The sequence below is a fragment of the Tachyglossus aculeatus genome, chromosome X5, assembly GCF_015852505.1.
Source record: "Tachyglossus aculeatus isolate mTacAcu1 chromosome X5, mTacAcu1.pri, whole genome shotgun sequence".
In the NCBI taxonomy this organism is placed as follows: Eukaryota; Metazoa; Chordata; class Mammalia; order Monotremata; family Tachyglossidae; genus Tachyglossus; species Tachyglossus aculeatus.
The window spans coordinates 13,888,227-13,914,321 of NC_052097.1; the positions used below are offsets into that span (position 1 = coordinate 13,888,227).

At 50.6% G+C, this 26,095-nt stretch overlaps 1 protein-coding gene across 4 annotated transcripts in view; it reads right to left on the minus strand.

The window, feature by feature from the left end:
• UBE2D3 (ubiquitin conjugating enzyme E2 D3) overlaps window positions 1-20,183 on the minus strand; it is a 40,111-nt gene extending 19,928 nt beyond the window's left edge. For 2 of the 4 annotated variants that reach the window (XM_038769165.1, XM_038769162.1), the window contains exons 1-2: window positions 19,892-20,113; window positions 19,456-19,678 (exon numbers count right to left, since the gene is read on the minus strand). In XM_038769165.1, the coding sequence (XP_038625093.1) occupies window positions 19,456-19,479 (24 nt within the window). In that variant the 5' untranslated portion in view covers window positions 19,480-19,678; window positions 19,892-20,113. Of the gene's footprint in view, window positions 1-19,455; window positions 19,679-19,891; window positions 20,114-20,165 lie in introns of those variants that run through there. The other 2 variants (XM_038769164.1, XM_038769163.1) reach the window with 2 other exon arrangements.
• Window positions 20,184-26,095: the final 5,912 nt, after the last annotated feature.

Here is a 26,095-nt window from a genome sequence, read left to right on the forward strand (position 1 = left end):
AACTGGCCCAGATAATCAGCCTTTCCCAATAGCTCCTTGCATGTAGGCAGGCAACGTGCCTACCAATTGTGTTGCATTGTAATCTTTCAAGCCCCCAGTACAGTGCTCTGCTCCCAGAAAGCGTTCAATAAATACCACTAACTGAGCAATCCATCTCTCCCCCCGCCGCCCCCGCCCAAAAAGCAGCCATTCTGGGAACTCAGGAACAGAACAGAGAGAACTGAAGACTGGAGCTAAATATTACATTCCCTCATCCCAGGTCTTTGGGAAACAGGCCCAAGAATAAGTGGAGGAAGGGGAGAAGACCAGGAGTCAAGAGTACAAGTATTGAGGGTCATAGTCTCAGACCTCTGCTCCGCACGGTGAATGTCTGTGGCAACGAGTCCCCTCCAAGCCTCTCTGCAGCCCGGTCCCCCCTCTCCCTCCCCGGCTGATAATAACAACGATGGCATTTATTAAGCGCTTACTATGTGCAAAGCACTTCTAAGCGCCGGGGAGGTTACAAGGTGATCGGGTTGTCCCATGGGGGGCTCACGGTCTTCATCCCCATTTTACAGATGAGGTAATGGAGGCCCAGAGAAGTGAAGTGACTTGCCCAAAGTCACCCAGCTGACAACTGGCGGAGCTGGGATTTGAACCCATGACCTCTGACTCCAAAGCCCGGGCTCTTTCCACTGAACCACGCTACTTCACTTACTATGGACAGGGCGCTACACTAAGCGCTCGGGAGAGTTCGATACAACAGAATTAGCAGACATTCCCTGTCCACAACGAGCTTACAGTCTAAAGGACACTACTTACAGGAGAGCACCCCTCTCTGCCAGAGAACAGGGGTGATGCAGTGTGTGACTAGCCCGTGTCTAAAACGGTCCTGGAATCGACACCTTTGATTAATAATGGCACTTATTGAGCGCTTACCATGTGCAAAGCACTGTTCTAAGCGCTAGGCCCTCAATTACGAGAGCCCTGGCCTGGAACCCGGTGGTCGTCCCGGGCGGCCTCGCAAGCCTCAACATGCTTGGCGGGATGCAGGGGGGGAGCCGTACGTGGGGCAGGGCCACAGCTGTGGCACGCCTTGAAATTTCCTCACTGGCCATGGTGGGGGTCAAAGGATTCTTCACAGTCCGCTCCACTAGCCTGGGGATGAGAGGCTTCTTTGGAGTCCCCCACCCTGCCCCAAATTCTGGCCTACCCTTCTGTCCTCGGGGGCACGCCTGTCACAGAGCCTCTTTTCGTTTTTTAAGTCGGTACCGTCTAAGCCATCAGGCTCACACCCACTGTACGTTTACTTGCTATTTCAGCTTACCTCTCCACAACGCCTCATAAAAACCAGGGACCTTGGTTTCCTTCGCACAGCCCAAAGCATCTAGTTCACGCTCGGCACACTCTGCAGGTGCTCAATGCCGGCCCTCCTTATTGAGCTCTTCCTTTACCCATCGCCCCCCCAACTGTGGGAGCACTTGACCCTCCTTGTCCTCCTTTCAAAGATGGGCTCCCCACCTTCACTGTCCACATTCCTTTACAGTAGGAAAGGGTGAGGAGTACTCATTCATTCATTCAATTGTACTTATTGAACACTTACTGAGTGCAGAGCACTGTACTAAGCGCTTGGGAAGTACAAGTACCCCTCACCATAACTTACTGTCACATACAGACAACAGGCACCATGCCACTGGGAATGTTTTTTCGTAGCAATTTAAATGGTCAAGAGTCAACGCACAGAGTGGCAACTTTATTTTCTAACCCCAGAACTAAATTCAGAATTCTGAAGATCGAATGTCTGAAAAACGTATTTGATTGAAAACTGTCCTAAAAAGAGCTTATTCTGGAAACTCAGCTCTGTAAGCACCTTGCTCTGAATTTGAATATTATAGGCTAGGGAGAGAATACCGCATTAAAGCGGCACTTGATCTGTCTATGATATTACAAGAAAAACTAGGGAGTAAGAGACATACCATTGAGCCCAACAGCCAGTGTGCAATTACCACCTGTCCTTGGGGGGTAAGGGGAGGGGTAGCAGGGGGGTTATTTTGGCCACTGGGGTTCCTTTTGGCAATTTTAATTACGGAGGCGGCATGAATAGCTTTCACTCTTGATGACTACGGTGTTATCGCTTGTATTGGTTAATGGAACGGAAATAGACAGTAGTTAGCATTCTTGAATCACTTCCACATTTACCTTTTGAGCTAACGGCTGCGACAGGTTCAAATATCCCCACTCGGCCTATACGACTGTAAAACCCTGGGTTAGGGAAACCTGGCGCTGTGAGAATTCACCATGCCCAATGACACCCACAGGAGCGCAAGCCATTTCTTCCGACACCGCGGCAGGCTGTAACCAAACGTGCTTGCGCTGTTGGATGAACATTCCCTATACGTATCAGCCGAAACGTGCAGTAGTGTGCGCTGTGTGTGTGTGTGTGTGTGAGTGTGTGTGTGAGTGTGTGTTAGTGTTAGAATGGATGCTGCCACCACTTCACAGCACTGACAACAGGATCAGATGGGGTGGAGCTGGAGGACCAGCACCTCAGGTTGGGAGACAGTCAGGGCTGATCTCTTAGTCACTGGCTCGCGCCAGCCCGGGAGTGGCTTGGTTTTATTTTATGCATTGGAGGAAGGAGGTAGTAGTAGATTAAGCCACAAGACCACAGGGCTCAAATTAAAAAAACAAACAAACATATATGTACTTGAAAGCCCTGCGCTGTAATGCAGACGAGAAGTAAGCACATGCAAACTCCATGTGCTTAAGTGTTGCTTAAGACCATGAGCCCCAGTGGGACAGACACACTCATTCAATCGCATTTACTGAGCGCTTACTGTGTCCAGAGCACTGTACTAAGCGCTTGGGAAGTACATGATTAACTTGTATCTACCCCAGTGCTTAGAACAGTGCTGGTTACATTTAAGTGCTTGGGGTATATCTTAATTATTAAAGGGATGGGAAAGGGAAGGCTGGAGACTCCCCACCCTCCCTTGGAATTACCCCACCCGTCCCCACCTACTAAGAGCCCAGGAGACCGAGAGGCACTTCAACACCCCCTCCAAAATGCAGTCCCCCCATCCAACTCACTGCTCAAGGACTTCTTGAAGACATTAAGAAAATGCACATATGAACCCGCTGACCGACATAAATACTAGAGGGCCCCGATAGTTAAGATCTTATCTAAAAGACACCACTAAGTTACAGACTGAAACCATTCCTCAAATAATACCGGTGAAGTTTTCCTAACAGAATGATTTTGCTGTACCACCAATAATAATTATAATGGCATTTTATTAAACACTTACTAGGTGCAAAGCACTGTTCTAAGCACTGGGGAGGTTACAAGGTGATCAGGTTGTCCCACGGGGGGGGCTCACAGTCTTCATCCCCATTTTACAGATGAGGTAACTGAGGCACAGAGAAGTTACATGACTTTCCCAAAGTCACACAGCTGGCAAATGGCAGAGCCGGAATTTGAACCCATGACCTCCGACTCCAAAGACCGGGCTCTTGTCCACTGAGCCATGCTGCTTCTCTAATAATGCATCCACTGACTGATTTAGAGATACCAACTGATTGTTAGGCCCACACTCTGCTCTCCCCCAATTCTGGGTACGTGAAAAAGAAAAAAAATGATTTGGGGCAGTTCCCTTTGGGTCAGAAACCCTATTTTTCATTAGACACAGAACCCAACACCCCTAGTTACTGCTTTAGGACATGAGCTTGGTTATTGCTAGCCTCAAAGCCCTCATTGCCTCTGCACTATTCCTTGTTCTAGCCTGTGTTCGTAACTGTCACTCCTGGCCCCCCTGAAGGGAACCTCACACCACTCCCATTTAATTTCTGAAACACTAATGCTGTTGTGCTTGCTCCTAGTTTTCCCATTCCACGCTAACCCTCACCCCACTCTCACAGCTCTTCTTGGACTTTGGCTTCAATTCCAAGGGCACTCTGCTACTGTCCCCACTCTCCTGCTCTGAGAAGCAGTGTGGCTTGGTGGGTAGAGTCTGGGAGTCAGAAAGAAAAAAAAGCCACACACTCACTCACTCACACACTCTCTCCATTTGGTCCATTCCCTGCCCACAATAAGCTTACAGAGTAGAGGGGGAGATAGATACTAATATAAATAATGTATAGATATGAACATAAGTGCTGTGGGGCTGAGGGTGGGGCAGTTACAAAATGCCTAAAGGGCACAAATTCAAGTCCAATAAATCAAATTTCTCTCTCTCTCTCTGTCTTTCTCTAAAGCCCTGCACTGCCACTTATCTGCTGTGTGACGACTTTGAGCCCCAGGTGGGTCAGGGACTGTGTCCAACCTGATTTGCTTGTGCTCACCCCAGTGCTTAGTACCATGCCTAGCACAGAGTAAGCGCTGAAATACAATTTTTATTACCTCAGGTCTTTGAATGTCCTTAGCAAGATTCCCCCCTCCCCTCAGGATTTCCTTTTTAGAGAGCTTATTTTAGGTATGGTCAGTTCAGCATCCCCTCCTCTGCCCCAGCCCGGCACCCTCTTGCCTGCCCCATTTAGGGGGCTGGAGAGGTGGGGCAGAGCCTCACTGATGTAGAGGGGCAGTTGCTTCCTTCAACAACACCTAAGAGACTCAAGACATCCCACACAGAGGGTGGCACAGTCCTAATGGATAACTAGGATGCCGTATATTTATGACCCGGGGCTCAGCTTGGATTGGGCTGGATGTATCTGACTACTGAATGTACAAGTGCATGCCCATTCCCTCCAAATGATCAAAAAAATAATAAGACCTGATGATGACTCTCCTATTTTCTCTGGATCATTCTTGCAGTTGCAAGTATCCCAGGCTTCCAAATTAAAACCGTCAAATGAAGAATTTAGGGACAGACCTAGTCAAAATACCCAAAAGGACACAAAGCAGCAAAACCACAAATCCCATTCTGAACCCAAATGAGAACCGGTTGATAAATAAGAGTTGCCAAAATTGTGTTGGGTTGGAAACATGTCCATTCAATGACTTTTCATTTCAATTACCAAGAATCCAAGGAAGCCACGCATCCAAGTCAAGCCTCAACATGCCTAATTTGCACCATGTGCCATAACCAGACTCAAATAGGAGGTTCTTTCAAGTCTGCTGAACCTTACCGTATACAGACGCTCCAAAGGCCTTCTATATGAAGGTTTGGAAAATTGAGTAAAGGAATTGAGGTGAGTCACTGGGTCAATGAGGTCAAAGTACAGTTAAAATCTAAAACTTGATTCCTGTCCAATGAATTGGAAGGTCAGAGACGTATGAAATAACTGAAACTTCTGTACACGAAACTGGGATTTATTATTTCGATTCTAGTTTGTCCTACCTTATAATGCTACAGTGAAACAGGTAAGTTATTGGCAGGGCATTCTGAGTCGATACTTCTAATGTCTGAAGGGTCGAAAACTAGACAATCATATAAACATCCCTCTAGGCTGTATGCTGGTTGTGGGCAGGGAACGTGTCTACCCTCTCTGTGAGAGTGTACTCTACCAAGCGCTTAGTACAGTGCTCTGCACCCAACAGGCGCTCAATAAATACAGTCGATTCAATGGCTGACATCCATGTATAAACCACTCTTGGTTCAAGAAGGATGGGTGTGGGAGCCTTCGCTATAGGTGCGTGTCGTTGGTTAATGAGTATCTAGTACTGGAAAAACAGGATTGCTTTTTGAACTAAAATTTCCCCCGAAAGTGTATCCAAATGCTACTCTAATCCCATCTGCAAATACTCCCTTCCCCCACCGAGTCACGTTTTGGATGATGGGTGTAAAATTCTTCCTTCGATGTTTTGGGAACAGTATTACTTATTTCGAAACGTAGAAAATAAAAAGATAGCCCCCTCACCTTAAAAATACGGACGCCCCCGTGGAATTATAATCCTCAGGGTGGGTCGAGGCCGTTCCCTCAGATGCCCTTAAAAAAGAGCCGGGGAAAAGGGTCACGGGACCAGCCTAGAGCTACAGGGCCCCCCCCCTCCCACAACCCAGCTGGCTGTGCTGGCCTTGACAGCGGCCCCCGCGTCTAAAAGCCCGGGGAGCGCGGAGTCCGGGGAATCGAGCTTCTCTTCTAGGAAAAGAGCGGGTTTCTGAAGGCCTAGTGACAAGGGTGGGTTCGACAGACCGACTTCTACCACTGAGAAGTGACTAAGTGCTTCCTGTTGCTTTTTAGGCCACTGTAGTTGCATTTAATTTTCCCAATTCTCTACGTATGACAGTGGTCTCTAAAGAGGATACAGACTACCCAAAGCACCTTCCTCCTTCACGGCTAGGATGTCTACAACTGCATTTAGCAGAACGTGCTAACAATTGAACAGATGAGCCTCTACTAGTTGAAAGCTTTACATGGGACTACTATAGTCTTCCTTTTAAAACACTATGCTATTCTGGGCATGTGAGGGTAACTACATTTTGGAGGGACTAATTTTCATCATGAAGAACAGGAGTATTTGAAAGATTTAATCCTCAGAGTGGACTTCAAGCAAAACTGGAGCCCGACTTTGGAGCGGTAAGAGGGAAATATTTACCCCATAAAACAGGCAAGCTAATTCCAAAATGCGGAGTGCACTTCGTGTTCTTCAGCCTATGGCTAAAAATAGAGCTTCGGTTGCTAAAGGCATAAAGGCAAGGAATTTTAAAATACAACAATTTAGACAGAATCATGGAAAGCAGCATGGCCCAAATGGAAAGAACACAGGCACGGGAATTGGGGGTATTCCCGGTTTCACCACTTGCCTGTCATGTGACCCTGGCCAAGAAAGCAGTTTCACTTTGTGCCTCAGTTTCCTATCTGTAAAATGAGATTTAATATCGGTTTTCCCTCCTCCTTGGACTGAGCCCCACACGGGATAGGGACCGCGTCCAACCCGACTACCTTGTATCTAACCCAGGGCTTTGGCACACAGTAAACACTTAAAATACCGCAGTTATTATTATTGCTATCAGGTGCGAGTACTCCAACAGGTCAAGACTGAACCCATTCACACAAATTTTCTGGAGGGAATTCTAATTTAAATTCTGAGCGGCAAAGGGTTTTGAACGTCCTGCAATGCTCCCCGCTTGTAGGCCTTTCAAGAAACTATAAGTGTGTTTCTTCAGCACTGTAAGATAATCAGTCGTATTTACTGAGCACTTACTGTGGGCAGGGCGCTGTACTAAGCACTTGGGGGAGTACACCACAACCATATAACAGGCACATTTCCTGCCCGCAACAAGCTTACAGACTGGAGGATGTCACCAGGGACAGAAAAATGTATTGTACCCATTCCTTTCATTACCCGGTCTGGAAGATTTCGCTTTTTACCTTAGCATTATTTCCAGGAGTTTAGTTCTACGTGCAAGAACTTGCAACCTCGCAGGAAGTGTACACCAACAAAAAGGAACCTAGCTAACTACACAATGAAAATATTTTTAAGCAGCGTGGCGTAGTGGAAAGAGCCCGGGCTTGGGAGTCTAGACTGTGATCCCGTCGTTGGGTAGGGACCATCTCTATATGTTGCCGTTGTGTACTTCCCAAGCGCTTGGTACAGTGCTCTGCACACAGTAAGCGCTCAATAAATATGAATGAATGAATGAATGAATGAGTCAGAGGACCTGGGTTCTAATCCCTGTTCTGCCACTCGTCTGCTTTGTGACCTCGGGCAAGCCGCTTCACTTCTCTGTGCCTCAGTTACCTCATCTGTAAAATGGTGATTAAAACTCTGAGCCCCACGTGGGACAACCTGATTACTCTGTATCTACCCCAGTGCTCCGAACAGTGCCTGGCTCGTAGTAAGCGCTTAAATACCATCCTTATTATTACTTGTCCCCTATGCCAAACCTCTATTTCCCATACAAAAAATTAAAAGAGAATAGAAATAAAAGGTAAGAAATAGGCCCAGTGAAATCCATCACAACCTCAAACACTGAACTTTCTATGAATTCGACGAATTTCTGGTCTAAACTTCAAAAGCCTCCTGTTACAACAGAAATGTCGAGAGCGAGTAAGGGGAAGAGGAGGCTGGAACCCTGGAACTGTAGAAGATCTAATACTACAGGACAATCCAATCAAAGGAGCTCTTTAGATCAAAGTTTTTAATTCAAGACACTCCTAACTGGACTCTCAAAGTTTTCCAGCTGGAGGTGCTCCGAAACACGATACCAATTTCTAAGCAACAAGAAGGGGAGGTGTTAAGATTTCTGTCGAATTGCGCAAAGCACGTCCAGAATCAACACTGCTATGACAGTCAGGTCAACTCACTGCAACAGTTGGGTTTTGAGAAGGACTGAAGCAAGGCCGTGAGAACAAACAATAGAGAAACCTGCAGGCGCTGTAGCAAGAATGTGTCTCCAGGGTCATCATCTTCCTAATTCCCTGCACACTTCATGGGGCAAGGCTCGAGGAAGACAGAGCCCAGGAATCCTAAGGAAGAGGAATGTCGCTTCCCTTCCCTACCTTCCCGGGAACTCAGAGCCTTTCAATTACCAAGAGACTCTCAGCCAAGGTTAGCGGAGAATAGTTTTGCAAGCTAAATTTGGCAGGCCACTCCATGGCCCTACTACTCTGATACTTCCAGGCTCTTCTGGGGAAATCAACCCTGAAACGGAAGGAGACACGTGAAAGTTTGGGATCTTGTACCTCAAGCACACTCACGGTATTCACAGGGATTCCCGGGGCGTGGTCGCCCAAACTCAAGAGATTCATTCATTCATTCATTCAATCGTATTTATTGAGCGCTTCCTGTGTGCAGCGCACTCTACGAAGCGCTTGGGAAATACAAGTTGGCAACATATAGAGACGGTCCCTACCCACCAACGGGCTCAGAGTCTAGAAGAGATGACCTCGGTCCCATTCCCAACGTTGAGGTAGGTCACTCAGGGATCTAAAAACAGGGCCCAGGAATTCCTCCTCTTCTGTCAGCCGTCTCACTCCGAGTAAGAAGTGAGCATTAGACAAATCCGAAAACCTCTACAGCGCGGAAGCAATACCTCGATCCCATTTCTGACCCCGGAGAGAGAAACCACCTCACCTGAGGTGTAAAGCTCTTATCGGTGATTCTCAATCCAGAGACTGGAATAGATCAATCGTATTAATTGAGGCCTTATTGGGTGCTCACTGAACTAAGCGCTCACAAGGCTCCCCGCTCAAAGAGGTTACAGTCTAGGAGGGGAGACATATTAAATAGAAGGCCTCTGGGCTGAGTTGGGCTTTCAGTAAGGCTTTGAAGGGGGGCAGAGTTAGTGTCAGATACGAAGAGGGAGGACATTCCATGCCAGAGGCAGGACGTGGGCAAGGAGCTGACAGCGAGGTAGGCAAGCTCAAGGTATTGGGAGAAGGAGCCAAGTGCACGGGCTGGGTCGTGGAAGAAAATCAGGGAGGTAAGGTCGGAGGAGCGAAGGTGCTTAAAACCCGTGCTTTAAAACCAATGCTAAGAAGTTTCTGTTTGACGTGGACGGGCAATCGCCGGAGGTCACCGACTGGGGAATCACGGACGGAACGGTTTGTGAAAAAACGATCCGGGCAGCAGAGTTAAGTATGGGACTGGAATGGGGAAAGACAGGAGGGACGGAAGTCAATGGGGAAGGCTAATGCAGTAATCAAGGAGGGACAGGATGTAAGTGCTTGGATTAATCTGGTGGCAGCTTGAATGGTGAGGAAAGAGAAGACTTTAGTGATACTGGAAGGCTGAACGGATGGGAATTCATTGTGGGGAGGGAACCTGTCTACCAACTCTGTTGTACTGTAGTCTCCCGAGTACTTGGAACAGTGTTCTGCACAGAGTAAGCATTCAAACGCAGCTGAGGGGTTGACGGATCGAATATGCGGGTTAAATGAGAGAGGTGAGTCAAGGATGACGCCAAGGTTATGGGCTTGAGACAAAAGGGACGGTAGTGTTGTCTACTGCGATGGGAAAGTCAGGGGGAGGATATTGCTTGGATAGGAAGATGAGGAGTTAAGTTTGAGGGGTTGGCGGGACATCCAAGTAGAGATACGTCCCCAAGGCAGGAGGAAATGTGAGGCTGCAGAAGACAGGTCGGGGCTGAATCTGTAGAGTTGGGAATCATCTGCGCAGAGGTGGTAGTGTGGAAGTGAAGGCAGATGGAAAATAGAAGGGGATGCAGAAACCGACCCTGGAGGGCCTTCCAGTTTGGGGACGGGAGGCAGAGGATGAGCCCGTGAAGGAGACAGAGTGGCCAGAGAGGGAGGAGGACCAGCGTCAATGAAGCCAAGGTCGGACAACGTGTCCAGGAGGAAGGAGGAAGCGTTGTGGCGTTGAAGGGTCGAGGAGGATTAGGATGGAGTAGAAGCTGCTGGAGTTGGCAAATCACAGGTGACCTCGGAGAAGGCAGTTTCTGCGGAGTAAAGGAGGTGGAAGCCAGACTGGAGGGAAAGAGGAAACAGCGGGGGTAGACAACTCACTCAAGGAGCTTGGAGAGGCATGGGGAGATAACCGGAGGGAGCCGTGGGGTCAAGGGAGGGTGTTTTTTTTTTGTTTTGTTGGTTTTTTTTAAGGATACCGGAGACATGAGCATGCTTGGTAGCAGTGGGGGCGGTAAAAGCCATGAACAGCTGAAAATGGCCTTCAGGGAGGGAAGAACTGAAGGGGCAAGTGTTTGTTAAGGTGCAGTAGGGTGGGGCAGTACAGGTGGAGGGGGTGAATTTTGAGAAGAAGCAGATCTCCTGAGTTTCTGCCGGGAAAAGAGGAGAGAGAGATCACGGTGATGCTCCAACTGAGCCCTTTCCCCTCCCCCCAGCTCTACTCACTGAGCAGCGTGGCTCAGTGGAAAGAGCCCGGGCTTTGGAGTCAGAAGTCGTGAGTTCAAATCCCCGCTCCGCCACTTGTCAGCTGTGTGACTTTGGCCAAGTCACTTCACTTCTCTGGGCCTCAGTTCCCTCATCTGGAAAATGGGGATGAAGACTGTGAGCCCCACGTGAGACAACCTGATCACCTGTATTTCCCCCCGTGCTTAGAACAGTGCTTTGCACGTAGTAAGCACTTAATAAATGCCATTACTATTATTACTATTCAGAAAGGCCATTATAACTACGCCCTAACAGAGTCGCCAGAGCATCGCTGCAGAATTAACTCATCTAGTCAAGCACCACCAGAACAAAAACACCTCCTGAATAGGGGGAGGGAGGACTTAGAAATGAAAAAAAAAATACACGTATATATTTATAATATATACATATACAGTATGTTTATGTTTAATATGAATACATATACACACACACACATATTCCTATTTTGTACCCTTTGTAATATATGTATGTATATATATACACATGCATATATGTATTTATATATATACACACACACACATATTACAAAGGGTACAAAATAGGAAGGCCAACAAGTTCCCAGATACCGGGGATAGCAATAGAACAAAACTGCTAACGGCCTTACCCCTCCCAACTTTTGGCCAGCGCTCCCAAGAGCTGATTGATTTGGAGTTAGTCTCTGCTCAATTTCTAGCCTACACGAGCCCTTTAAAAAGCAGGCTGCTGCGAGAAACAAGGCGTTAGGATCACCCGACTCCCCAACCGGGCCTTGGAAAACCTGAGTTGGCTCAAGTGCCATTTTGCTAAATCACAGCTCCAGTTGTTGCTAGGATGGCTCTGAATGACACTTGCCACAGCAGGGATCAGGAGGCGGCACGCCTGACAAGCAGGAGAGTATGAGGGCAGCGGCATTATTCAGTTTCTGTTCAAAATCTGAAGCTCACTGCACTTTGGAGTGTTTGAGTCATTCACTCTTATTTATATAAGCTTTTTTTTTTGAGGTCCTTCCTTAAAAATACGACCATCAAACCTTGCCAATGCCAAGCTTACACTCTGTCTACCTACTACTGCGTCTGCACCTTCAAGTCTCTCTCTACCTCTCCTACAAGACACGGTGCTCTACTCCAAGACAGTATTAATTTGTCTTCTCCCTAGTTATCGCCAGAGTAAAAGGCTCAAAAAAAAAATTTCTATCAAGGCCCTGGAGTGGAAAATGCTCCATTTTAGTTAGAGAAACGCTCAGAGAATTAGAAACAAAGGAACCGTATTAACTTCGTGCCTCCTCTGTGCGCCGAGGGGAGTGATAAATCCACCCCGTTCGGCTACAACACACGAGTTGCATTCTTGAAAAGCCACACACTGGAGCGCTCGCCCGTTCGGACAGCACGCCGGTGCGCAGATATAGTTTCTTCTGCTACCACAGCAGTCAGGCCCAAACAGGCTCGTCTTATCAGAGGAACAGTTCCCGATTTCTTGATCGCGTTTCGCCAGAGTATAAAGGGAGAAAAACCGTGCTATGGCAACAAAAATTGAGTGTACGCACCTCGCCACGCCCAAGAGTCTCTTTGCGACTCTTGCACGCAGCGTCCAAGACCCAACGCAGCAAACCTTCTCTGGCCCCTCGCCATCCCGGCGAGCTCCGCTCAACGGTTAACGGGAGAAGTATGGCCTCCCGTCAGCGGGCCGTGCGCTTGGGTCCCGCTTTGGCAGGCGAGGCGATGGCTTGCCCTGAGCCACACTCCACCCTCAGCGCCGTCTCCCCATGCCCAACGGCACACTTTGCCAGACACCCGGCAGAGAGAATGGGTGCAGTCTACGGTAGTGGCACGAACCGCTCTATCCTCATCCATTTGGTAAGCTACTGCCTTCGCGGGCTGGAGCCAAGGAAAGTCTTTTCTACTTGGTTGCGAAAGCAGGACAGTAGCAGTTCATAACAATAATGAAAAAACTTCCAACAAAAATGCGTCAGATGAACGAAACGGGGCCACTGTCCTTCACGCCGCTCTAGAAAAGTCTGGAGCGGAAACAGGGCGCTGCTCCCTGCTAGCCAGGAGGTGAGGGCCAGGGGAGCCCCAACTTCCCACAAAGAACTAAGCCAGTGCGAAGCAGGGCGGGCCACAGATGGACAAAACCTATACCCACTGGAGAGAGTTTATGGAATCAAGAGGTGAAACAGGGAAACGCTTCACGTTAGAGGGCAGTTTTAAAGGAGAAAAACTTGGCAGGCAGAGTGAGGTAGATGGGGGAGAAAAATGAGGTAGGCAATGGCTTCAAAGGACGAGTTGGCTGAGACAGCCAGAAGGGTAGCTGAAAAAGAATGGAGCAGCAGAGGCCAGCTGGAGAGGCTTAAAGTCAATGGTCGAGAATTTAAGTTACGGGGTGGGGGGAAGCCGGAAGTCGTACGGATAAAATTCCGAACACGCATCAGCTAAGGAATGTCTTCAATAAAGACACAAGAGTTCACTCTCAAACCTCTGGATAGTTTGTCCAGCATCAGTCACTGCACTTTGGAGAGATCCACGTTGAGAAGACAGCTGGGGTTTTCTTTATAAGGAAAGCACTGACCAATTCTCCCTTCATTACACAGAGAGGAAATCAGGAGAGTCTTTGTTGGAGAGGGTGATCAAAGGTGATTAAATCCTGAAACAGGCTACCAAGATGTCGATGGGTTTTCTGTTCCTGAGATTCTTTAAGACTAGACGGTCCCCTGACCTTTGTAAGATCTAGTTATTAGCCTGCCCAGAGACCCAGCGTTGGATCTAGACTGAGCCCGCTGTTGGGTAGGGACCGTCTCTATATGTTGCAAACTTGTACTTCAAGCGCTTAGTACAGCGCTCTGCACACAATAAGCGCTCAATAAATACGACAATGAATCCGGAGATCCCTTCTAGGTCCGTCACAACTATGGAACCAGGGGAGTGGTGTGATATGATCAGTATTTCATAAGGGTGATTCTCCCCGGATGACGGATGGTGGGAGTCTCCCGGGACTCCCGCGTCCTGAGGTCTCCTGCAGGACCGTGCAGAGGAAACCGATCCTAGTGCCAAGCAGGGGTACTACTACACTATCGCCCCTCTCCTGGCCGTATTCCCGCTGGGGCCCAGAGTGAGTATTTATTTATTTATTTTAATGGCATTTATTAAGCGCTTACTATGTGCAAAGCACTGTTCTAAGGCGGGCAGGGGCGCAGCACATCGTGAAGTACATCTGTCATCTTTGTCCACATCTGCCAGCCACGTGTAAAACTGGGACTAGGACCTAGGTTTCCTGAGCGGTGCTCTTTCCCCAGACCAAAGACGACAGAGCTCCTGAAAGCGCAGGGAAGCTGTTGAAGGAATCCCGCAGGGAAGATAGGACGGAGCGTAGAACCTTGATAGGAAAGAAACAGACAGACCGGTACAGTCTTAGAGGCAAAACTCGTCAAGATTTAGTAAGAGGTTGGATGGGAGGAGCTCGAGAGAGGAGGGGGGGGAAAAAAAAAAAATCACCCAAGTGGAGCTGGGAAACACGGTGATGCTGTTAACGTGGTAAGATGAGAGTGAGAGGAGAATTTAGAAGGGAGAAGGACTTCAGCTTGGGCTGCCAGAGGCAGGGGAAATTGAAGCCTGGGAAGCAGGGATCAGGAGTAAAGGTGTAGATTTAGGGGTCTTCCACAGTGGTGGGAGTTAAGACCGCGCGGGGAGATGAGTTTCCCAAAGAGGGTCACGCAAAACCAAGAGACCCCGAATTCAGTTTCCAAGGCCGAGACGACAAGCTGGCAAAGGGGCAGTCGGAATACGTAGAAGGTGCAGGATGGAACCGTCCTTGAAACCAAGGCCCAAACAGCCGAAATGGTCCAACAATGGCAAAGGCCTTGGAGGTCAAGAAGGATTATGTGGAGAAGAGGTCTCGGAGGCTTCTGAGGATCTGGGTGTGCGCAGTCTCAAGTGAAGAGATCAAAAACTGGATTCTGAAGGGCCAAAAAACAGAGTTCAGGCTGGAGGCGTTTACTTAGGAAATAAGGAAGAGAGCTGGAACGATAGATCGAGTAGAAAAAAGGCAGACGAGAGGAAAGCCTTGAAAGGTTACCAGAGAGAAGAGAAAGGGGGTAATTATAAGATTAAGATTGCGAAAAGGGGACAGGGACTGTGTCTTTGGAGGGTAGTCCAGAAGCAACTTTAACGACAACGCTCAGCATAAAAGCGAGTCCTCAAATTCCATTAATGATCGTGATTTAAACATTTTTTTTAACTTTTTCGCATCAACTTTTTATCTGGGCAAATCAATCCTCTATTAAAATTGGGCCGTGCAGTTGGACGTGGAGAGCAAATTCCCAGTAGACTGCATCAATTTAAATAAAACCGACGGTTATCCCCTCGGTTTCCTACCTGCTCTCAGACAAAATGTGGGCCTGCCTGCAGGTCTACCCGCCATTGGAGTGGAAACTCCTGGAGAGCAGGGACTGCCTCACTTCTGCTGTAACTGCCAAACTTCTTAGTACAGTTCATGGCACCCGATAGGTACAGAAAACAAATGATTTAAAAAGAGAAAAAAGCTTTCATGAATTTTGTCAAATTCTTTTTTCTTAACAGAATTAGCACATGTAACGTCGAGTGGGTTTTAGAGAACAGCCCCCGGAGGCAGCCATTTTCACCTAAGTGCTTTTATGAACAGGTCTTTGAAAAAACACACCAATGATAGAATGTTTTAAAATGAACACCAAACTTACCCCTTAAAAAGCACCACCTTCTACACTCAATTCCCCTTAACACGTGTTTTAACTCCCCATTTTTGCTAGTGTTGCCAGGGAATTCAGGCAGTCTGCGCGTCTGGATTCCGCCGTGCGCCGGCCGTGTCGGAAGATCCGGTTTGGGAGAACGCACGCGGAAAAGACGAGTCCTACAACGTGGCCGGCCCCCGACTCGGGTTTTGCAAGAACGTGACGGCCACAAAACAGCTGGGCGGCATTTTTGTGTGGCAGGAAATTTTTCCATTTAGCTTCCAAAGGATCGCAGATAGTTAATATTTCAATGGGTTTCTAGTTGGAACATTTAAATCAACCACCCTACTAAAATGATTGTTCCTGTTGATGGGGTTTCTTCCTAATTTAAGCAATGAAAGAAAACTTTGCTTTCTATAGTTCCCGCTTCTTGGATGTCTGATTAAAAACCGATAAACGTTAGAAACACTCTTTCTGGTTCAAACACGGCACTGTTATATCGGTAACCTTCAAGCTCTAGGTCTGCAAGTGTGTAAATCTAAGATCCTGTCGTCTGCTCACGTCACAAATCCTTAACAACGGTGAGAGGAAAAGCTGTCGATGAAACCATTTTCTCATTTTTATACCTAAAAAGGTGGTAGTACAAGGTCCCCTCCACGGTGAAGATGCCAAAAATTCCATAAGCCCCCTTCAATCCTATAATAAGGAAAATCTGTGTTTAAACCTTCATTAAACACAGTCTCAAACGATGATAATAATAATAATAATAATAATGGCATTTAAGTGCTTACTATGTGCAAAGCACCGTTCTAAGCGCTGGGGAGGTTATAAGGTGATCAGATTGTCCCCCGGAGTGGGGGGGGGGGGGGGGCACTCACAGTCTTCATCCCCATTTTACAGATGAGGGAACTGAGGCCCAGAGAAGTGAAGTGACTTGCCCAGAGTCACTGACAATTGGCGGGGCCGGGATTTGAACCCATGACCTCCAACTCCAAAGCCCGGGCTCTTTCCACCGAGACACTAAGTTGCATACCGTAAAGCTGTACAAGCACAGAAGAGTGAGCAGATCGTTTTTTTAGGGGGGGGGGGGGAAGTGGCACGAATTACAGATAATGCTCACCCCTGACATCAACTTTCACAATAGGGCAGCCTCCTACCAGGTAAGGCGGAGGACCCACATAGGTTTTAAAGCTACACCCAAGATAACTTGTTGCGGCACCTAACAAAAGCCCAACGTGTAAAGGTCGCCTATTACATTCCCCTTGCTACTTTGTTTTTGATTTTTTTTCAAGCACATCCCAATTTCACTTATGAAAAAACCTGAAGCAGGGAAATAGGCAAAACACGGCATAAATTCAAGTTAATGGGGCTAAAGGCATATTCGGGAGCTTCTGATTTCAGCCCAAAGATTTTCCTCAAAGACTCTCTCAATCAAAACTAAGAGGGATGAGTACTTACTTCCTGCTGAATCAAAAAGGTGGGGAGACAGGCCGTAGGGGTAAGAATGGGTAAATTTGGGGCAGAAGTTTCCAAGTCACGGTGACGAGATTGTAAAGGAGGCAAATTAAAGGCGGACGTTCACCAGAGGAAAAATAAAATACAAAGGGAGGTCTAAGGGGAAAAAAAAAAAAGATGAACGGGAATAGTTTTACGGAACACCAAAGGCACAAAAGTTACCCGATGAAATGGTAGCGAGAAGAATTTAATAGGTCTCTCAAAGTTACACAAGGTAAGGATTTAAGGCATCAAGTGCTAAGTTTGAAAACATATTTGTGTGAACCACACCTTTGTAATATAGTACAAAACACAGCCTAGCCTACTGGATAGACCACAGGTCCGGGTTCTGATCTGGATTCTGCCACTTATCTGCTGTGTGGACAGTGAGACAGAGCCCCGCATGACACACGGAGTGGGTTCCACCTATCATCTCATACCCACCCCGGTGATTAATACAGCGCCTGGTACGGAGGAAGCACTTTAGTCCCATAAAAAAAGGCGAGCCATTCATTGCCCTCACCCATTCCACACTTTAGACTCCTTTTAAAGTGATTTTCTTTTTTTAAAATCTAGCTTCACATTTCAAGAGCTGACTCCACGGTACGATCTGTAACTCTCGGCGTACTTTCCAGCACCGAACTGCTAACCGGGAATAAGCGTGTGAGTTGCTAGGAAAAGTGGGGCCTCTTCCATTTTTAGACTGTGGGCAGGGACTGCCTCTATACGTTGCCAATTTGTACTTCCCAAGCGCTTGGTACAGTGCTCTGCACACAGTAAGCGCTCAATAAATACGAGTGATGATTATCAGTTCAATGCCATTAAAAAAAAACGCATTACAGATAATATTTAACGAAGGGAGCCACGGATTGCCACGGTTCCCTCGTTCACGCAAGCAGCTATCCGCCGTGGCCTATCTTTCTCTCTTTCCAAGACACCAAGCTGGAAAACCCAATCGATCGGCGGTATTTATTGGGCGCTCACTATGCGCGGGGCACCGTTTTAAGCGCCGGGGAACGTCCAACGGCATCGGCAGCCACCCGTCCCCCGTTTCCAACGAGCTGACGGTCCAGAGGCCCGCTCCCACCGCGTCGTACTGGGGGGATGGAAGGCGCAAAAGTTACATTTCAGTTGAGGCCTCCCTTTGTTCGGGGCTCGGAACTTTTCTTCCCGCAGGGTCGCCGGCACCCGAGCGGAAATTACGGAGGGTTGTTTTTTTTTTTAACGTTACGAAGAAAAATGGCACCTTTGGAAGAAAAGAAAAAGCCCAAGTCACACCGCCTTCGAGTGAGGCCCGTTCTTTGTCCAGGATGGGATCGGGCCGCGATGGCAGGCAAGAGGGGTCCCCTAACCCAACAGGCCCCTTGAAAGATTACCAAGCGCTTAGTACAGTGCTCTGCACATAGTAAGCGCTCAATAAATACGATTGATTGATTGATTGATTTCGTACCGAGAGCCCGGTGACCGCCTAAGAGACCCCCTCACGGCCCTCGGGACCCAAAAGCCTGACCGTGGACCTCCCACCCGGCCTACGGTAGGACGATCCTCCTTCCCACATCCCCGCTGGGGACGTGGGATTGCGGCGGACTCTAGTTTTCCAATGCCTTCTTTCAGGCACCAACGCCAAGGGAAAACCCAATCGGGCTCAATCGCCCCCCTCCCCGGGTCCCCCCGGTTCTAGGCGGGGTAAGTTCACCCCTCCGACATTTTCCGCACGTTAGCTGTAAACACCCCACCCGGCTCCATTGTGCAAGACCCAAATAGTGAGCGGGGCGCACACGCACGGACAAGCTAAAAAAAAAAAAAAAATGGGGGGGGGGGCCATGGCGATTTTCCTGGGCTTGGGAAGGCCCGGGCTCCTCACATGCACACACTATATACACACACACACACACACACACACATATATACACGCATATACACGCATATATATATAGACTGTGAGCCCACTGTTGGGTAGGGACTGTCTCTATGTGATGCCAATTTGTACTTCCCAAGCGCTTAGTACAGTGCTCTGCACATAGTAAGCGCTCAATAAATACGATTGATTGATTGATTGATATACACACACACATATATACGTATGTACACACATATACACATATATACACACACATATATACATACATATATATATACACACACACACATACATATATACACACACACACACACACACCATACATACATATACATATATGTGTGTACACACACACACACACACACACGTCCATCCCCGGCCTGTGAGCAGCCCAAAGGGATTCCCGGAAAGAGGCCGGGCCGGGCCTGTCCGAGCCGCCGCCATCTTACAATGCGGGAGACCAGGTCCAGGCCGGGAAATCATGATGGAAACGATGGGAACGATGGGAACGACGGGAACGGGAAAGACCCCCCCGCCTCGGCCGTCGTCCCCCCCCCACCCCGCCGAACCGCCCAGGCCGGCCCTCCGCTGGGAGCCCAAGGGCCCCAAGGCCTCGAGCCCCGGGTCTGTGTCTCCGGCCCGGTTCGGTTACCTTGTTGATCCGTTTGAGCGCCATGGTTGGGGCTGTCCGGTGGGCCGCGGTGGGCCGAGGGTCCGGCCCGCTGCGGGATACGGTCCGGGGCGGCTTCCTCCCCGGCGGGCGGGCGGTCCTCGGGCGGGCGGTCCGGCCGTTCGTCCGTCTGGGGCTGTGTGTGTGCGCGCGCGCGCGTGCGTGTGTCCGAGCCGCGCACACCGGCTCCGCCCCACGCAGGCGCCTTTCGCAAAAAACGGAGCCGGTCAGCGGCCGCCCCGAGGGCCCCCACACCCGGCCCGCTCCGGACTGACACCCGCGATGGGACGGGGGCCCCAACCGGGCGGAAAGAGGATGGAGATGGAGGAGGAGGAGGAGGAGGAGGAGGAGGAGGAGGAGGGGGCCGCCGCCGCCCCGCCCAACCGCGCGCGCGCGCCCCCCCCCCCCCCCCGCCGACCTACTGCTCGGGTCCGGGCCCCGCTCCCCGGCCCCACGGGGCTCAGCACCGCTCAGGCACAAGATGGCCGCCCGGCCCCGACTCCTGCCAGCCTCCACGTTACGCTCCGCCCCCTCCCCCGCCCCGCCCACGGATCCCTCCGCCAACGCCAGCGGGGCCGCGAGAACCCCAGGGAGCCGCCACCCGCCGACGGACGGACGGGACGGACGGGGGGCGGCGGAGGGATCGGACACGAGGGAGAGGAGAGGAGAAGAGAGGAAAACAGGAGGCCCACCCCGGCGCCTCCCTCCTGCTCACTTGGCGGCGGGCTCTCGCGAGAACTGGGCGGGCGGCCGACGGCGCGCCTTTAGGGCAGCGGCCTCCCCCGCTTCTCGCGAGACTTGGGCGGCCGGGGCACGTGCGCTCCGCCGGGCCGGAAGTCGGCCCCTCCCACCCTCCCTCAGCCCCGTCCGTCGCCATTGAGCGCTTACGGCCTCCTCGGCGCTTGGGCCCTCCGACTCGGCGGCGGAGAAGAGACGATCCCCCACCCGTCCAACGTGTAATAATGACGATGATGATGATGATGGCATTTATTAAGCGCTTACTATGTGCAAAGCTCTGTTCTAAGCGCTGGATTATTCGGCCATTCAAAATCCCGGGACCTGATAGATTCAGCGGGCGCCCAAGCCACCCTCTGCCACAGTTATAGCAACAAAAACTACATATCGTCATCAATCGTATTTGTTGAGCGCTTACTATGTGCAGAGCACCGTACTAAGCGCTTGGGAAGTACAAATTGGCAACATCTAGAGACAGTCCCCACCCAACAGTGGGCTCACAGTCTAGAAGGGGGAGACGGAGAACAAAACCAAACATACTAACAAAATCGAATAAATAGAATAGATATGTACAAATAAAATACACAAATAAATAGAGTAATAAATCTGTACAAACATATATACATCTATACAGGTGCTGTGGGGAAGGGAAGGAGGTAAGATGGGGGGATGGAGAGCGGGACGAGGGGGAGAGGAAGGAAGGGGCTCAGTCTGGGAAGGCCTCCTGGAGGAGGTGAGCTCTCAGCCTGGCCTTGAAGGGAGGAAGAGAGCGAGCTTGGCGGAGGGGCAGAGGGATTGGGGGCATTCCAGGCCCGGGGGAGGACGTGGGCCGGGGGTCGATGGCGGGACGGGCGAGAGTGAGGTACGGTGGGCCGGGGGTCGATGGCGGGACAGGCGAGAACGAGGTACGGTGAGGAGATCAGCGGCGGAGGAGCGGAGGACGCGGGCTGGGCTGGAGAAGGAGAGAAGGAAGGTGAGGTAGGAGGGGGCGAGGGGATGGATGGACAGCCTTGAAGCCCAGGGTGAGGAGTTTCTGCCTGATGCGCAGGTTGATTGGTAGCCACTGGAGATTTTTGAGGACATATTAACATATTACATATCAATTAACATATTACGTATGTTAATATACATGTACATAAAATGCATAAATAATAATATACCTATGTGCGTGTACGCACCCTACCTCTGGCCTGGAATGGCCTCCCTCCTGACATATTCTATTTATTTTATTTTGTTAATACGCTTTGTTTTGGTGTCGGTCTCCCCCTTCCAGACTGTGAGCCCGCCGTTGGGTAGGGACCGTCTCTCTATGTTGCCAACATGGACTTCCCAAGCGCTTAGTACAGTGCTCTGCACACAGTAAGCGTTCAATAAATACGATCGAGTGAATGAATGCAAGGCCCTGTTCCAAGCGCCCGGGAGCGCCGTCCCACGGGGGGCTCACAGTCTTAATAATCCCCATTTTACAGATGAGGGAACTGAGGCCAGGAGAAGTGAAGCTGACTCGCCCAAAGTCACACAGCTGACAGTTGGCGGAGCTGGGATTTGAACCCGTGACCTCTGACTCCCAAGCCCGGGCTCTTTCCACTGAGCCACGCTATCCAAGCGCTCAGTACAGCGCTCCGCACACAGTAAGTGCTCAATAAATACGGCTGACTGAATGAATGAACCGCCGGCTCAAGGTCTAGAAGGATCGGAGGGCAGGCACGAAGAGAAGCGGCGTGGCCCCGTGGGAAGAGCCCGGGCTTGGGAGTCAGAGGTCGTGGGTTCGAATCCCGGCTCCGCCACTTGTCAGCTGGGTGGCTTGGGGCAAGTCACCTCACTTCTCGGGGCCTCAGTGACCTCATCTGGAAAATGGGGATGAAGACCGTGAGCCCCCCGTGGGACCACCTGATCACCTTGTAACCTCCCCAGAGCTTAGGACAGTGCTTTGCACAGAGTAAGCGCTTAATAAATGCCATTATTATTATTACTAATGATAATAATAAATAATTCCGGCTCCGCCTCTTGTCAGCTGGGTGACTTGGGACAAGCCACTTCACTTCTCTGGGCTTCATCTGGAAAACGGGGATTAATAATAAATTCATAATAATATGGTATTAAGCACTTAACTATGTGCAAAGCACCGTTCTAAGCGCTGGGGTAGATACAAGGTGATCAGGTTGTCCCACGGGGGGCTCACATTCTTAGTCCCCATTTTACAGATGAGGTCACTGAGGCCCAGAGAAGCGAAGTGACTCGCCCAAAGTCATCCAGCCGACAAGTGGCAGAGCTGGAATTCGAACCCACGACCTCTGACTCCAAAGCCCGGGCTCTTTCCACTGAGGCACGCTGCTAATAATGGCATTTGTTAAGCACTTACTACGGGCATAGCGCTGTTCTAAGTGCTGGGGAGGACACAGGGTGCTCCGATCGTCCCACGGGGGGCTCACAGACTTCATTCCCGTTTTACAGGTGAGGTGACTGAGGCCCAGAGAAGTGAAGTGACTTTCCCAGAGTCACACAGCTGATGATTGGCGGAGCCGGGATTTGAACCCACGACCCCTGACTCCCAAGCCCGGGCTCTTTCCAACTTCTAGACTGTGAGCCCATTGTTGGGTAGGGACCGTCTCTATATGTTGCCAACTTGTACTTCCCAAGTGCTTAGTATAGTGCTCTGCACACAGTAAGCGGTCAATAACAAGTGCCATTATTATTATTATTATTAATAATAATAAATATGATTGAATGAATGAATGAGCCACGCTGCTTCTCTAAGACCGTGAGCCCCACGTGGGACAACCTGATCACCTTGTATCCTCCCCAATGCTTAGAACAGTGCTTGGCACATAGTAAGCGCTTAACCAATACCATCATTATTATTATTATTATCATTATTATTATTATTATTATTATTATGAAGAGCACGGTGCCCCGGGCCTGCCCAAACGGCTCCAGCCTGGCCTCTGGTCACCCCCGAGCCACGGGATCCGGGGAAGGCCGGAGGCCCGGCTGGGCTCCCGCCCGAAGCCCCATCGTGGCTCAGTGGAAAGAGCCCGGGCTTTGGAGTCAGAGGTCAAGGGTTCGAATCCCAGCTCCGCCAAGTGTCAGCTGTGTGACTTTGGGCAAGTCACTTCACTTCTCTGGGCCTCGGTTACCTGATCTGGAAAATGGGGTTTAAGACGGGGAGTGGGAGTGGGAGTGGGAGTGTCCCGAGTGGGACAACCTGATTACCCTGTGTCTCCCCCAGCGTTTAGAACAGTGCGTGGCACATAGTCAGCGCTTAACAAATACCAAAATTATTATTATTATTATTATCATCATTATCATTATTATTATCATTATTATTACCCCGGCCCACCGGCTTCGGCAGCGGATGCGGGACAGCGACTCCAAATCCCACGGCCTCGAAGGCGGGGGCCGGCCGAGATGAAGCGGCCTAGGGTTCGCTGGGGAATCGGAGAAGCCTTCGGACGCGTGTCTACGCAAAGCTCAAATAATCCCCTGTGCTTTTGTTGCCCAAGCGCATACCTCCGACAGAGCAGCAGCGTGACTCAGTGGAAAGAGCCCGGGCTTGGGGGTCAGGGGTCTTGGGTTCTAATCCCGGCTCCGCCGCTTGTCGGCCGTGTGACTCGGGGCGGGTCACTTGACTCCTCTGGGCCTAGGTTACCTCATCTGTCGAACGGGGATGAAGACTGAGCCCCCCGGGGGGCAAACCGATCACCCTGTATCCCCCCCCCAGCGCTTAGAACAGTGCTTCGCACATGGTAAGCGCTTAACAAACGCCATCGTCATTATTATTATTATTATTATCCTGACCCAAACAACCTGCAGACGCGTAAGGAAGACCGATACGCGCGTACCCGTGGCTTCGCCCGCGTCCCCTCTCCTTTAAATTGACTTTCAAATGAGACCCTTTCCAAATGGACCACCCCGTATTTCGACTGTGAGGCCGCTGCTAAAATCAGGTGGCGCACAGCTCTTTGGCGTGGTACCTAAATGGCAGGGTTGTTTTCCTCTTCCGAGAGTCTTACGAGCACTGACTAATTCTCACAACGTGCCCTCGGGGTGAGCGAGTATGACGATCTCCAATTTAGGGGTGCCCAAACAAGGATTAGAGGGGTCGGATGGCCCGTCTGGGGTCACCCAGGTGAGCAAACTAACCAGGCCCGCATAAAGTCCGACCCGTCAGGCGGGATCCCGGAGGTGAGTAAGCGGATGAGTCCGTACTCCTTCAAACGTTTGGGGCTGTAAACATTTTAAATATTTAAGTGGGTCATAGAGACGTCCTATGGGATCACCGTCAAAACAGCACCTACGCGAGCGCTAGGCCCGACCCAAGATGGTGCGAACGAGCACAGACGGTCTAAAGAGACGTTCTGGCGGCGCCGTGGTCTGGTCGGCGTCTCTCTTCTATCGGGCAGCAGGACCCGCCCGAGACGCTTCAGCTCCTCCAACGGGGAAACCGCTGCTGATTTTCGGGGTGAAGCTGCGCTGGCGCGGTGGAGAACATCCCTAAAGCCGACGGACCCGGTGCTATTTCACGGAAGCTTCCTGAGGAGCGGGGGGATGCTGTAACGAGGCCCGGCGTCGATTTGCCCGGAACCTCCAAAAAGGAAGCCGGGTGCGATCGCGAGCGGGAGACTCCGCCTCCTCGGTACCGTGGCGAAGAGGAGCCTCTGTAAACGGGGAATCGTGTCCACCCTGTAGAATGGCAGGGCACTGGGCTGACGGGGGGAGGAGAAAGGGGCGGCGGACTAGCCGTTCGTCCGGTTTTCCAACAGCCGGCCGGTCCCCTGACCGGACGCTTATGTCAGTCCCTTATTTTGGGCGCTGCCTGTCGACCTCGGCATCAAGCAAAAACTCCTCACCCTGGGCTTCGAGGCTGTCCATCCCCTGGCCCCCTCCTACCTCACCTCCCTTCTGTCCTTCTCCAGCCCAGCCCGCACCCTCCGCTCCTCTGCCTCCGCTCACCTGCTCACCGGGCCTCGTTCTCGCCCGTCCCGCCGTCGACCCCCGGCCCACGTCCGACCCCCGGCCCGGAACGCCCTCCCTCCGCGCATCCGCCGAGCTGGCTCCCTTCCTCCCTTCAAAGCCCTACCGGGAGCTCACCTCCTCCAGGGGGCCTTCCCAGACTGAGCCCCCTCCTCCCTCTAGTCCTCCCCACCCCTCCCCGTCCTACCTCCTTCCCCACCCCACGACACCTCTATGTATGTGGATTTAGCATATGTGCATTTAGCTTTAATTCGATCTGTTCTGACGACTTGACGCCTGTCCACATGTTCTGTTTTGGCGTCCGGCTCCCCCTTCTAGACCGTGAGCCCGTTGTCGGGTAGGGGCCGTCTCCCTAGGCTGTGAGCACCTCTATATATGTTTGTGCAGATTTACAAGATTGTCTGCCGTGAGACCTTGGGCAAGTCACTTCACTCTTCTGGGCCTCAGTTACCTCATCTTTAAAATGGAGATTAAGACGGTGAGCCCCAAGCGGGACAACCTGATGACCTTGTATCTACCCCAGCGCTTAGAACAGCGCCTGGCGCATAGCGCTTACTGTGTACTAAGCGCTTGGGAAATAGAGACGGTCCCTACCCAACAACGGGCTCACGGTCTAGAAGGGGGAGACGGACAACAAAGCAAAACATGGGGACCGGTGTCGAGTCATCAGAATAAATAGAAATAAAGTTAGATGCGCATCATGGGGAAGCAGCGTGGCTCAGTGGAAAGAGCCCGGGCTCTGGAGTCAGAGGTCATGGGTTCAAATCCCCGCTCCACCAATTGTCAGCTGTGTGACTCTGGGCAAGTCACTTCACTTCTCTGGGCCTCAGTTACCTCATCTGTAAAATGGGGATTCAAAACCGCGAGCCCCCCGGGGGACAACCTGATCGCCTTGTAACCTCCCCAGCGCTTA